The sequence below is a fragment of the Bos indicus genome, chromosome X (assembly GCF_029378745.1).
Source record: "Bos indicus isolate NIAB-ARS_2022 breed Sahiwal x Tharparkar chromosome X, NIAB-ARS_B.indTharparkar_mat_pri_1.0, whole genome shotgun sequence".
Taxonomy (NCBI): Eukaryota; Metazoa; Chordata; class Mammalia; order Artiodactyla; family Bovidae; genus Bos; species Bos indicus.
The window spans coordinates 59,547,758-59,562,600 of record NC_091789.1 but is presented as its reverse complement, the minus strand read 5'-3'; the positions used below and the strand labels follow the sequence as shown (position 1 = coordinate 59,562,600).

The window sequence follows — 14,843 nt, the reverse complement described above, 5'->3', positions numbered from 1 at the left end:
AACAATTTGACAGTCTCTATCAAAATACTAAATGTGCATATTCTTTGCGACCCAGCATCCTCATACCTCTATGAATTTATCCTATCTTAAAGAAATATGCCCCAAAGTATCATTAAAGGTAAGTATAAAAATATTTGTTGGACCATAGTTTGCAATATAATTAATTGGAAATAACCTAAGTGTTCATCAATATTGAGCTAGTTACTGAAATAAATGACAATACAACCAAACTCTGTACCCCAATACTCAGTACATGTCAGATCCACATGTACTGACATGAAAAGATGTCCATGATATACTAAAAAATAGAAAAACAAGTTGCCGGGAGCCGGCATATTGCATATTGAGTGCATAGTGCATATTGAGTGCAGCACTTTCCACAGCATCATCTTTCAGGATCTGGAATAGCTCAACTGGAATTCTATCACTGCTGGGAGCATGAGGAACTCCGCCCATGACAAAGGTCATGAGGAAGGAGGCTCGGCATACGCAAAGGCGGGATCGAGCTTCAGGAGTCCCCCTGGAAATTCTCGAGCATATACCCCCAAAACCAGAGTCTGCCTACTTTCTGCTTTGTGTTTTCACCTACACCTCTGACTTTACGGGGGGCTGTCCCCCACTACCTCTCTGAAAAAAGAGTTAGCTTACAGCTCCAGTGAATAATTCCTGGGTGTGACAGTGTTTAACCTACAAACTCCTTTGGAAATCCTCTAGCCTGCCTGAATAGGTTTTTCCGGCCACATGTGATTGTTCAGAGCCTCCCAACTGTGAGAGGCAGGAGATGTTCTAAACTGTCTAAACACAGATTCTTTTGAGTAGTTAAAAGATTGATTAGAAATTGTATTGGTGAAGGGATTTTCACTTGTTGGGCCAATGTTTGCTGCTAAGTTTCCATATCCCTTACCTGCTGTGTCCCTGGCAGTGTATTGATTAATATAATTGGTGTAAGTAGTAGCTTTAATGTTTGTAACCTGGGACCCTTGAGTTAATTCTTTTTCTTGTTATAGCCCACCATACCTTTGCTCTGTAGGAATGCAACTTTATCTAATGCTTTTGGAGGGTGGCTCCTGACCAATCACCTTTAGAGAAAAATAAGTTTTCTGAAGAAAGGGTCTTAAAATGTTAACAGGCCTCCGGGCCAGAAGATGATGCAAATCACCTAAGCTTTTGCATATGATAAGTTTGCAGGAAGAAAGCCTGGCTTGCTGCAAGACTCTACCCCTTCCCCCATTATCCTCTATGCATAACTTAAGGTATAAAAACTACTTTGGAAAATAAAGTGCGGGGCCTTGTTCACCGAAACTTGGTCTCACCATGTCGTTCTTTCTCTTACCCTTCTGGCCGAATTATTCAGCCTCTTTTCTCCACTGAATTTCCTCACTGAGCTATCCTTATTTCAGCCGCTTTTCTCCACTAAATTTCCTCACTGAGCTATCCTCATTCTATTACTCTTTATATCCTTAATTAACATTTAATTAAGCAATTGTTTCCTGATCTTCGCCTACGCCGTCTCTCCTTCGAATACCCTGGATCAGCCGGGGCTGGTCCCCGGCAACAAGTTATAAAACAGTATTTATGAAGTGTTTCTTTTTTAAAAAATAGATGTCTATTTATATTTGTTTATATGCAGAAGCAGGTCTGGAAAGAATATAGGCCAAAATGTTTTCACATCTACTTCAGAGTGGGGTTGGGTGGGGATATGAGCATTTCTGTGCCATTTAAATTTCTTTTATATGAATTATCTATTACTTATACAATTAAAATAAATATTTTTAAAATAATAAATAAATATGGGTCATTTACTGTTACATTTTCTATAACTTCTGAGACTGAAGTATCCAGAGAAGAATAAATTGTTAAACTTACACAAAGGAACTGAAAAAGCTCTAAGGACAAATCAAGAGATTTTAAAAGGAATCCATGCCTCCCCCTTGTGTAGTTAACCTTATTTACAAAAACAATAACTTAAACTAAATGATACTCCTAAATCATATACCTTTTTCTGGGCTGTTTCTTGCTGACTTTGCTTCCTTCTCCTTTGCAGGCTTGGAAACTAGAGGGGAAGAGGACAACTGCATTTTGTAAAATATTTAAAAAATACCTTTTGAAAGTAAAATAGTATTTTGATAGACTTATAAGCACACATTATTTTCTTCAACAAACCAATTATAGCTAATCTGACCTCCTATCATGAGAAGACAAAGTATTCAAGAACTTTAAAAAGAACACTGCAGGGAAAATCCACATTAAAAAATCTTAGATAGAAGTATATGAATTATTAATTTATTTCTGGGTGGTATGTGATATTTCCTTCCTTGTGATTTTCTTCAAATTGAATAGTATTACTTCTTTTATTAGGAAAAAAACATATTGAGAGCCAAAAGACTGAGCTAAAAAAAAAAAAAAAAGACTGAGCTACTAGTCCTAACTGTGGTAAAACCTCATTGAAAAATCTCACACGAGTCACTTCTCCCTTCTGGGCCTCAGTGCCCCCTGTATAATTTAGGGACTTGACTAGATGATTTGTAAGGTTGCTTCAAACTTAATGTTCAAACACCATCATACAGTAACCATACACAAGGTTACATAAGGACTTCTCTCTAAGATACTTCTATTTATGAAAAAGCAGCAAAAGACACAACAATAAGCCCATAATACTTCCAAATTTTGTCTGAGACAGACTCATCCCTATGTCCTACACCTACAGTGATTTATAATAAGTATTCACTGTTTGAATAATAGCTATGACCTTCTATCATCAAAGATTCTATTGTCTTCATTGCATTTTAACAAGGCATTTAAAAAGTCTGATACATTTTAGAAATTTCTGCTACAAAAGTAGAAACAAAATGCATTTTCTTTCAAATTCTCCAGTAAACAAGAAATTCCATAAATCAAAATCCAAAATGTAGTTTAGTTACTCAAATATTTATGGAATACTTACCATGCATTTAGGACTATGCTAAGTGCTATGGTAGCACAAAAGAAGTGTAAGGTATAATTAACTCAAATTTTACTAGTAGTAGCTGGGTAAAGAATGTTTAAACCAGAAAGATCTCTACGTGATTAATCAGCAAAACAGATATATTCAAAACAGATATTTACCATGGAGTTGACTGAAGTACAGCAATTCTTCCTTGGAAAGTTCATCTCCCTTTGAAGGGTCTTTATACTGCACTTCAGTATAAGCTGAAAATAGATAACCCAGATCATATTTGTAACAATGAGAGACAGAAACAGGTCCTATAATGGATCAATTAAATCTGGGGACAGAGAATTAAACAAAGGGTCCCTGTAAAAGAAAGACATATGTGAAGAAGTATAGAAGTAGTACTACTCTGCTGCTGCTGCTGCTGCTGAGTCGCTTCAGTCGTGTCCGACTCTGTGCGACCCCATAGACGGCAGCCCACCAGGCTCCCCATCCCTGGGATTCTCCAGGCAAGAACACTGGAGTGGGTTGCCATTTCCTTCTCCAAAGCATGAGAGTGAAAAGTGAAAGTGAAGTCGCTCAGTCGGGTCTGACTCCTAGCTCAGTCGGGTCTGACTCCTAGCGACCCCATGGACTGCAGCCTACCAGGCTCCTCCGTCCATGGGATTTTCCAGGCAAGAGTGCTGGAGTGGGGTACTACTCTACTGTATAGCAAATATTTTAACAAGAAGTATTTGATCACTTTGAATTCTCTTATTTCTCCAAATTACTTGCTTTTTAACAGTTTTCCAAGAGCCATTACAAATTAAAATTTAAAAATATGACACTTGGAAATCTCTGAAAACGTGACCACAGTCATCTAAAAACATCATTAATAATAAGGAAAACATGAAACTGAGTGCTCTAACAGATATACAGTGTTTTTCCTATTTTTAATCCTTCTATGGAAAATCATATTCATTCCATTACAATATTAGACAATCTAATGACAATTTGACTTGACAATGTAAAGTCCTTCACAGTTAAATTATTATTTGATTTGTCTTTGGTTTTTAACACTGTGTTTATGATTTGAGTTTGTGAAGGTTAAACATGACTTTTAGATTTTTGGTGTGGTAAAGAATGGTTCCCAACTATCCTGGGAAGACTTTAAAAGGGACCTCAGGTGTAGTTTTAGACAAATTATGAGGTGCTTTTTTTTTTTTTTTTTTTGGTGAATCACCCTATTTAAGCTAAAAGGTACTTTTGCAATGTTCCTTTAAAGTTTAAGACTAGATTCCTAATTATGGATCAGGCTGGCAAAGGCAGCCTCTTGAGCTCAGAGGGAAACACTTAAGTAGAACTGATGTGGTAACAGTAAGGCAGTATGGTAGAATAGAAAGAAGCCTGCATTTTGTAGTCAAACCTTAGTCTGAATTTCAGCTAAGCAATTTATTAGATATGTTGTCTTCAGCAAATTTAATCTTTCTCTTAGTTTCCATATCGTCAAAATTGGACAGATAATACCACCTTTCAAGGATATCATGAAAATTAAATAAAAGAATGCATATAAATGCCTGAACAGAACAAGTGTTCAATAAATGGTAGTTTTTGTTTCCTCCTCGAAATGTTTAATATCCCTTGCTGCCCAGTCTCACTTTTCTGAATAATCTGTAGTATTTCACAAGTTTGGCGGTTTGTCTAAAGTTAAATTCTACTGTCTAATGACAACAACAATAAAAATTCAACATTATGCCATTACTCAAATGATAGACAGTGCTTACACATAAACTACTTATTAAATTGACTGACCACTAACAGGAAGGAAATCTATGAACCTATCTGTTACACAGAATCTCCTCTACAGATTTCAGTGTAACTATATATTAGCAAAAATATTGCTAACGTGATCCACAGGCCACAATTAAGCAACGACCTTATACCATATGGAAAATTATATTATTCGTTAAAATAGAATGATATCTGTAATTATACTTGTTAAAAAGTATAATTGATGTATAGAATCAACTTCTATACATCACTAACAACTATTAAACTCTTACCTGGAGAAATATGCAGCTTAAAAAGCAGCTTAAGCTTCTCAGTAAAACTTCCATTGTACATTATGTCTGTTCAATAAAATTAAATTGCAAATAATCACAGCCAAAGAACATTCAATCAATTACAGCAACACAGATTAATTAAGACATAGATATGAGCCAGGATTCAGAAACCTTCTGTTACTTAAACTATCAGTTAACCAACATCCAGTAGGCCAGATTCTCTCCTTGAAGTATATAAGCAAAATAAAGGGATAAATAAAATGCTCTCTTACTGTACTCTCTCCCCAACCCCAATCTAAAATTTACTTTTTCTTTTGAATGCTTCATCAGAGGAGAGAACTCCTCTTCAAGGGGGAATCCCTAAGAAAGCACATTAGGGTGTCTGGAAAAGCAAAGGAATGATATAACTGGTGGACTATCTACAGGCACAAAATGTTTGTTGACTATTTCTTTACCACTTTTCTAGGCTATGCGGTTGCATTTTTACTGAGGTAGAACATCCTCCTGAAGAATCCATATGCCTAAAGGTGGGGAAATCAGGACATTATCTTCCTTCATGTTAACCATTAAAACAACCACATCTAACAGCTTGTTTTTTTCTGGGAGGGTTGGGGCAAGATGCGATGAAATATTTAGATTTAGTAACAAACAAAGAAAATGGTCCAGTTATTGCTAAAGCTGGAGATAGTGTAAATCAGGCTGATAAAATCTGACTAAATTGGCAATTACAGGCAGTACTAAGTATTTCTAGGGGTACCTTTATTTTTCTGCTTTAAAAAAGAAAAGTTATTGGATATCATCCTACCAATTGCAGAGGAGAATTCTTTGAAGTTGATAAGGCAGTCGGAGTTTTCATCCAACAATCTGAATGTCCATAAAGCTAGTGAATCTCTATTTGCAGAATGAGCCCAGGGACTCAACAAGTGATACAACACTCTGAACTGCTGGCAGTCAATCTGATACTGCTCCAAATATGGCAGACTGGGATCATGGTGCTTCAGTACTGGAGAACTCAAACACCAATAATAAGAAAAAAATAACTCTTTCTATTTAAAAAATGGAAAAAAAGACAAAAGTCATTAAATCAGAAAATGTAACTTCATAACATTTTTTTAAATCTGTCTACTAAAATAATTAAAGATAAAATAGTTGGGTGGTTGTGGTAAAATTCTGCTAAGAATATTATTTTTCATTTAAAGAAGGAAAAGAGTACCTTAAAGATGACATAAAGTTCATCCAGTTCATGAAGGCTCAACTTCACATCTTGTGATACAACACGCAACTTTAAAAAGATTAAAAGCAATTCAGAATTTAACACTTTGGTATAGAAATTGTCTTTGAACCCATTTAGAAAACTCCCTCTGCCAGAATACAATATTTTAAACTTTAAGGAATAACAAAAGGTAAATGTACCTATTTTTGTCCTTTAAAAAAGCTGTGCATACAGTATAGTTCAATTCTACTCTGATATGCAATTTGACCTTTGTCTCTTCGTACACAGAGATAGCCACCAGAGGACAGCCAGTTAATATCTGTAAATATTAACTTGGATCATCGAAAAAGTAAGAGAATTCCAGAAAAACATCTATTTCTGCTTTATTGACTGTGCCAAAGCCTTTGACTGTGTGGATCACAATAAACTGGAAAATTCTTCAAGAGATGGGAATACCAGACCACCTGACCTGCCTCTTGAGAAACCTGTATGCCGGTCAGGAAGCAACAGTTAGAACTGGACATGGAACAACAGACTGGTTCCAAATAGGAAAAGGAATATGTCAAGGCTGTATATTGTCACCCTGCTTATTTAACTTATATGCAGAGTACATCATGAGAAATGCTGGGCTGGATGAAGCACAAGCTGGAATCAAGATTGCCGGGAGAAATATCAATAACCTCAGATATGCAGATGACACCACCCTGATGGCAGAAAGTGAAGAAGATCTAAAGAGCCTCTTGATGAAAGTGAAAGAGGAGAGTGAAAAAGTTGGCCTAAAGCTCAACATTCAGAAAACAGATCATGGCATGTGGTCCCATCACTTCATGGCAAATAGATGGGGAAACAGTGTCAGACTTTATTTTTCTGGGCTCCAAAATCCCGGCAGATGGTGACTGCAGCCATGAAATTAAAAGAGGCTTACTCCTTGGAAGGAAAGTTATGACCAACCTAGACAGCATATTAAAAAGTAGAGACATTACTTTGCCAACAAAGGTCCATCTAGTCAAAGCTATGTTTTTTCCAGTAGTCATGTATGGATGTGACAGTTGGACTATAAAGAAAGCTGAGTGCTGAAGAATTTATGCTTTTGAACTGTGGTGTTGCAGAAGACTCTTGAGAGTCCCTTGGACTGCAAGGAGATCCAACCAGTCCATCCTAAAGGAAATCAGTCCTGGGTGTTCATTGGAAGGACTGATGTTGAAGCCGAAACTCCAACATTTTGGCCACCTGATGCGAAGAACTGACTCGTTTGAAAAGACCCTGATGTTGGGAAAGATTGAAGGCAGGAGGAGAAGGGGACAACAGAGGATGAGATGGTTAGATGGCATCACTGACTCAATGGATATGAGTTTGGGTAAACTCCAGGAGTTGATGATGGACAGGGAGGCCTGGTGTGCTGCAGTTCATGGGGTCGCAAAGAGTCAGACATGACTGAGCGACTGAACTGAACTAACCGAAATATAAGCCACAGTATTCTATGTCTTTTTCTACATAGGCAATTTGTCAAGTCACCCTGTGGGGTTGTCATTAAAGACTTCAAAGGCACTGGGAGATGTGCATTCCCTCTTTGTGCCAAAAAAACGTAACCCAAGAATGAATAATCTCAGAAAATATGCAATATCATTCTACTCCAGGAAGAATAAGCACTGATGGTACAATGATTTTGGTATTTAAGACATTTTAAAGATAGGGTACAATGCACGATACTGGATGCTTGGGGCTGGTGCGCTGGGACGACCCAGAGGGATGGTACAGGGAGGGAGGAGGGAGGAGGGTTCAGGATGGGGAACACGTATATACCTGTGGTGGATTCATGTTGATATATGGCAAAACCAATTCAATATTGTAAAGTTAAAAAATAAAGTAAAGAAAAGCAAAAAAAAAAAAAAAGATTTAAATCCAAAATAAATAAATAAATAAATAAAGCAAGGGTAAAGATAAAGGCTAGAATTAATGAAACAGGAGTAACTAAAAAAAAGTATACTTCATAAATAAAAGAGTTTGTAAATTAAAAAAGTAAAATAAATATCTGGAAAGTTTGATAAAAGACAGCATGAATAAATATCATTGAGAAGTAAAAGAATACTATAGACACAGACATATAAATTATTGTGTCCAGCATATAGAAAGTAACATTAATTATCTGTTCAATGAATTCCAGAAGCTATAAAACAACATATCTGAAAGTCTAGATGAAATGGGTAATCTCTATAAAAATATAAATGACTAAAATTAACTCAGGAAGAACAAGTTCTGAATAGACAGAACTGAAAAAGTAATCAAATGCCCACCAAAGGCAGCAGATCCAGATGGTTTTACAGGTTAATCTCAAACTTTCAGGTACTGGTTAATTTCTATGTGGTTTAAACTATCCCAGCACATAGAAAAATATGATTTGTTCAAAACTCCATTCTATGACAAGAGTCCAATTCTAATATGAAAAAATAAAGTTAGCACACACACACTGTAAGTCAATGTCACTTTAACATATGTAAAGAACCTAGCTAAACTATTCAGGAAAACTATCAAAGCAGAATATTAAAAGAATAACACAACACGAACAAATAGGATTCATCTCAAGAATTAAACAGAAGTTCAATCTAGGAATTCTTTAATGTACTTTACTATATTAATAAAGTAGAAAAATATATAATCTCAAGATATGGAAAAGTTATTTGATCAAAGTTAACACTCAATATTGATTTTTTAAAATGTCCCAAATCTCTTTTTTTTTTTATTTTTTAACTTTAAAATATTGTATTGGTTTTGCCATATATCAACATGAATCCGCCACACACTAAATGAAACTACTAAATTTGACTAAAAAGAGTCCTTCAAAAATTAACAGCAAACATCATACTTAATAAAATACTAGAGGCACTTCTATTAAATTCCAGAATGAGACAAGGAAGCTTGCTTCTACTGTTATTATTTAATACTTCTCTGAAGATTCTACCCACTACAAGAATACAAATAAAAATCTAAAAGAGGTATACATATTAGGAAGGGTCAAAACTCTTAAGCCTATAAAAGATATGCCTGTCTATTCAGAAATTCAACTGAAAAAAAATCAGAATTAATGAGAGTCAGTAACACAGTCATTAAAAAAAGCAACATGTACCAATCAATAGGTTTTATATATACTATAATAAATGAATTAGAAAATACAAAGGAAAAAAAGGTCTCATTCATTTTAGTAACAAAACCATAAACTACACAGGAGACAAACCCAACAATAAATGTGTAAGATCTATATGATAAAAATAACAAAATTTTACACTAAAGGACATTTAAAAAGACATAATTCAAATGGATTTTAAAAAGGGCTTCCCTGGTGGCTCACTGGTGAAGAATCTGTCTGCCAATGCAGGAGACGCAAGAGACAAGAGTTCTATCCCTGGGTCAAGAACATCCCCTGGAATAGGAAATGGCAACCCACTCCAGTATTCTTGCCTGGAAAATTCCATGGGCAGAGGAGCCTGGGGGGGCTACAGTCCATGGGGCCACAAAGAGTCAAACATGACTGAGTGACTAAGCACATACCAGATTTCAAAATGGATTATAAAGCCACAATAATTAACAGTGTGGTGTTATAGGGAAAAAAAGAAACTCCAGAAATAAATCCATGTATGTATATAAGTATTTAGCATATGAAAAAGGCAGAGTATAGAAAGGATGGACTATTTAATAAATGGTATTCAAAAAATTGATTGTTTCAGCTGGAAAAAATACTATTAGAATCCTGTATCACACTATTAACAAAATGTATACTTTAGGTGTATTAAAGATCTAAATGTTTAAAAAAAAAAAAAAGCAATACCAGTATTAAAAGCTAGTATGAGAAACTGTGTTTATAAATGATATAATTTTATATGGGGAAGGCATTGCTAAGCTTGACATGAAACCCACACAATATGAAGAAAGATTTGACTACATAAAATTATGAAACTTACACACCCTGAAATACATCATAAAAAATTTAAGAAAAAAGATTGGGGGGAAATATTAGCCACAAATATAACTGACAAAGAATTAACACCACTAATATTTTTTAGTAACTAGTGGGAATGTGGGGAAAAGGGCATTTTTACATACTGTCAGTGGGATTATAATTTGATACAAATCTTTTACAAGACAACTTAGCAGGACTTGTCAATTTTTAAATGGGCACACCCTTTGACCCAGCTGCCGCTTCCAAGAATCCACCTTACAGAAATATTTTTACAAATGTGTAAGATTAGAAATACAGTTGACCCTTGAACAACATGGGGGTTAAGGGTGCTGACCTTCCACACAGTCAAAAATCTGCATATAGAGCTTCCCAGGTGGCTCAGGGGTAAGGAATACACCTGCCAATGCAGGAGACACAGGTTTGATCCCTGATCCGGGAAGATCCCACATGTTAAGAACAACTAGGCCCGTGTGCCGCAACTACTTAGCCTGTGCTCTAGAGCCCAGTAACTGCAACTTCTTAGCCCACGTGCCACAACTCCTAAAACCTGAAAGCCCTAGAGCCCATGCTCCACAAGAGAAGCCACTGCAATGAAAAGCCCACACACCACAACTAGAAAAAGCTCACACACAGCAACAAAGACCTAGTAGAGTCAAAAATGAATAAATAAAAAAAATCTGCAGATAACTTTATAGTTGGCCCTTCACATCCATGATTCTGCATCTGCAGATTCAACCAACCATGGATCCTATAGTACTAAAGTACGTGTTCATTGAAAAAAACCCACATGTAGGTGAATCTGCACAGTTCAAACCCATGTGATTTAAATAAGGTATTACTTGTAAGAGCAAAAAATAAAATAAAATGAAAGGGGGGTATACATATTAAATGCATATCAACAAGGAATAGTTAAGTCAAGTATAGCATATCCATACTGTGGTATACTATTCAGCACATTAAGAAAAGTGAGTTATACAATGATATGCAATGACTGTGATATATTTCTGAGTGAAAAAAGTAAGTTACAGAACATGCAACTAAATGCTATCTCATTTAGAAAGCTATATTGTCCCTCTCACCCCTTCCTTACACACATAGACATGTATGTCTATAGATATTTAGAAAAAAGATCTGGAAGGATACATGCCAAATCATTTTAAATGTTGATTACTCCTAGAGTAGGTAAGTTCTACTTTTTTACATTTCTATATGTTTGAATTATACATATTGAGTATGTATTCAGAAATGTTAATTTTCCCAGATTTGTATATCTGATGACTTAACCTTTAAGCAAGTAGGTTTACATAAACAATATATTCTCATGATAAAAGCTTGAACAGTACAGAAGATTCATGTGCATGTGTGCATGTTCAGTTGCTAAGCCATGACTGACTCTTTGCAATCCCATGGACTGTAGCCCACCAGGCTCCTCTCATTCAGGTGTGTGCATGTTCAATTGCTAAGTCGTGTCCGACTCTTTGTGACCCCATGGTCTGTAACCCACCAGACTCCTCTGTCCATGGAACTTTCCAGGCAAGAATACTGGAGTGGGTTGCCATGTCCTCCTACTCCAGAAGAATTCTTTCAACAAAGTAAAACGCTCCCTCTTTCAACCAGCAATCTATTAATCCCACTCACTAGAGGCAATCAATATTAACAGCTTCTAATGTAGTCATCCAAATATTAAAAAAAGTACTTAAAACACATTGTTTCATACCTTTTTTGGGGGGGGGTTTAAACATTCTTTATTTTATCATCCATCAATTCCTAAGGACAGTTTAGGGTGACTTTCTCTCGTGGTGTTTGTATTTTAACAAATGGAACTGTTTAAGTCAAACAAATTAGTCTCTCATGGTTTGTTTTATACCTTTTATACTTTATCTTTAGTAAACAAGGATAATAATATATATTAGCAACCTAGACTATTATGTAGGTCAGCTGTTCTTGATATAGCACATCACAAATATGTTATGCTTAAATGCCAACATCATAGCATTCAATATTAAAGGTCAAATAATACAAAACATATTGGAGAAACCAATATGTTTCAACCAGAAGAAAATCACGTATTTCCTCTCAAAAAATTTACAGTAAGCTAAGCTGTGACAAGACTCTAGCTCAAATGTATAGTTATTCTATTTTCTTCACATGAAATGATAATTTTTTAAAAGAAGTTGATGAAAAAAAAATGTTATTCCAATTGGTTTGCCCCATTTGGTGGATACTTACCACATTCTGCTTTGTTGTTTCCTCTAGGGTCTGTATCACATACAACCTGTTTCGACAGCGCATGCTGTGTATATTTTCATAGCGAATACTACCATATTTCTGTAAGAAATATGATTTCAGTGGATACTCATTCATAATAAATACCCACTTCTCTTACAGTTGAATTTCATCAGATTCAATTCTCAGAGGCTTTGGTTCTATTTCTAGTTATTTTCCCAACTTGTTCAGTGATTATGCAAATTTTCACCTCCCACATTTCAGTTTTTCTATATATTCACAGGACAGCATTCCATCTACTATGCGCCTAGACTAAGTACAAGAACATTGGTAAAATTCTTAGGCTCTAAGAAGAGAATATTTTTCACCTTTAAATACAGTGATGAATATTTGTGAAATCATGTGAGTAGTTCATTTAATGAAAAGCAAACTGAAGCAGAGGAAGCTATATAACTGAGGAACAGTTCACAGAACTCATTTTTAAAGTGAAGTCAGATTTTAAGTTACTACATCTTTACTTTTATTATTATCTTACTCTCAATATACTACTCTAGAGATATAGCTATAGTATCTATCATTTTAAATACGCTATTTAATTATATTTATGGAATAAGAAAAACTTACCTCATTAGATTCTCTAATCAAATCTGTAATATCCACTCTAATCTGACTGCTTTTTTCATCACTTACATTTGAACCCTGCTGCACACTTGAAGGCAGTGGGCTATCCTTATTAGTGACATTGTTGAAGAACCTATCCAAAAGTGACAGTAATACAGAATTAGTAGAAGTATGCAGAAAAATGACAACTAATTTCTCCCTAGTTAGTCAAAGGTTAATTTCAACTGAGAGGGACAGTTTGACGAAGAAGTAGAATTTAAAGATGGTTGGGAATTAGGAGGACATGGGAGTGAGAGATGGGATGGTGATGAAAAGACTTCAGAGGTAGACTTACTAGGATGGAATTTAGGGCATGTAGAAGCATTTAAGGAGAAATAATTTAAGAAGGATACACTGAAGCCTTAACATTGAGAGTTCTAAATGCCAGAGTGAGGTGTTTATACTTTATTCTGTACATAAATGGGATCTGATACATCACTACAACAGTTACCCAAATATTCATATATTCATTCATTTAACATATACACAGTGTATACATACACACACACATCTCCATATATGTGCTTTAATACAAAATATAATTCACAGAAAAGGTACCAGGAAAATAAAGCTCAGCCTATGCAATTGAAAATACCTAAAAACCAGAACAATTTCCCCCACTGTATATTTAATATTATCAACCAACTTTCCCCCCTCAAATTACTCTTACACACTTTATAGCTCAAACAGGGACTATGAAAGTCTCAGCATATTGAATCAACAATATTAGTGTACATGTGTATATAACCTAGCAGTTTCCTTCAAACTGATTTTTGTTATATTCTATTTGGAAACAGAGGGGTGGACTTTAGGACTAGCTTTTTCATTCAACTAGCTAGCTTTGTGACTTCGGGCCAATTATTTAATGTTTCTAGGGATCAGTTTCTTCACCTATAAAATAAAGGGCTTGAGCAACATAATCTCTAAGGGGCTCTCCATATTTAAATGTTATGGTTCTCACATTACCTATTTAAAGCTGTCACGGCTTCAGCATCATCTTTACATGCCAGCAGTTTGTCTAAGTTATAGTCAAGTATTGCCAAACCTAGTTGTAAAATGGCCTTTATTCCATCATAGAAGAAACAGTCCACCACATTCACTGCACTTTCAATGGGTAGCACACTAATAAAAAGTGTGAGGAACCATGAGAGAGAAACTGAGGAAAAGAATGTCATATCAGTCATATGTTCAGTCAGCTGGGGAAGGTGATCTCTGATAAGTTCTTCAAAGACTGCCTGATCCACCAAGGCACCTGCAGAACATAAAAAGAAATTTAAAAATGAACACCTTTCAAAAGGACTTGTTTTCAATACCTTCCCACTACTATTAGTAGGCTGATATACCTCATTTCTTTTCCTTAAATTATGAACTTCTTCAGTGCCTTTTCTGTATTTCACACATCTCTTTATCTGATAGCAGTATCATGCATAAAGAAGGACTTGAGAAACTCAATTTATATTCATTTGACAGTTACTTATAGAATCTTTATTATGTCCAGAAACCTGTACTAGGTGCTATAAGAGATATACCAATTAAAATGTTCTTATCCTCAGAGAGTTTAATCTCTAATAGAACTTAAGATAAATACACAAATAACTATAACACAAGATAATATAATCAGTGACCTAGCCATGATACACCCAATCCAGTGTTCTTGCCTGGAGAATCCCAGGGAAGGGAGAGCCTGGTGGGCTGCCATCTATGGGGTCGCACAGAGTCAGACACAACTGAAGCGACTTAGCAGCAGCAGCAGCAGCCATGATACAGAAGGCTTAGTCAAAGTTGCTAGTTGTGTTTGACTCTTTGCGACCCCATGGA

At 35.6% G+C, this 14,843-nt stretch overlaps 1 protein-coding gene across 1 annotated transcript in view; it reads right to left on the bottom strand.

Annotated features, from left to right (window-relative positions):
• The window catches only part of TBC1D8B (TBC1 domain family member 8B), a 77,734-nt gene that overhangs the window by 6,078 nt on the left and 56,813 nt on the right, over window positions 1-14,843 (bottom strand). The window contains exons 12-19 of the mRNA XM_019955442.2: window positions 13,992-14,277; window positions 12,990-13,119; window positions 12,369-12,467; window positions 6,185-6,253; window positions 5,777-6,017; window positions 4,972-5,037; window positions 3,106-3,189; window positions 1,997-2,053 (exon numbers count right to left, since the gene is read on the bottom strand). Coding sequence (XP_019811001.2) covers window positions 1,997-2,053; window positions 3,106-3,189; window positions 4,972-5,037; window positions 5,777-6,017; window positions 6,185-6,253; window positions 12,369-12,467; window positions 12,990-13,119; window positions 13,992-14,277 — 1,032 coding nt within the window. The remainder of the gene's footprint in view (window positions 1-1,996; window positions 2,054-3,105; window positions 3,190-4,971; window positions 5,038-5,776; window positions 6,018-6,184; window positions 6,254-12,368; window positions 12,468-12,989; window positions 13,120-13,991; window positions 14,278-14,843) is intronic.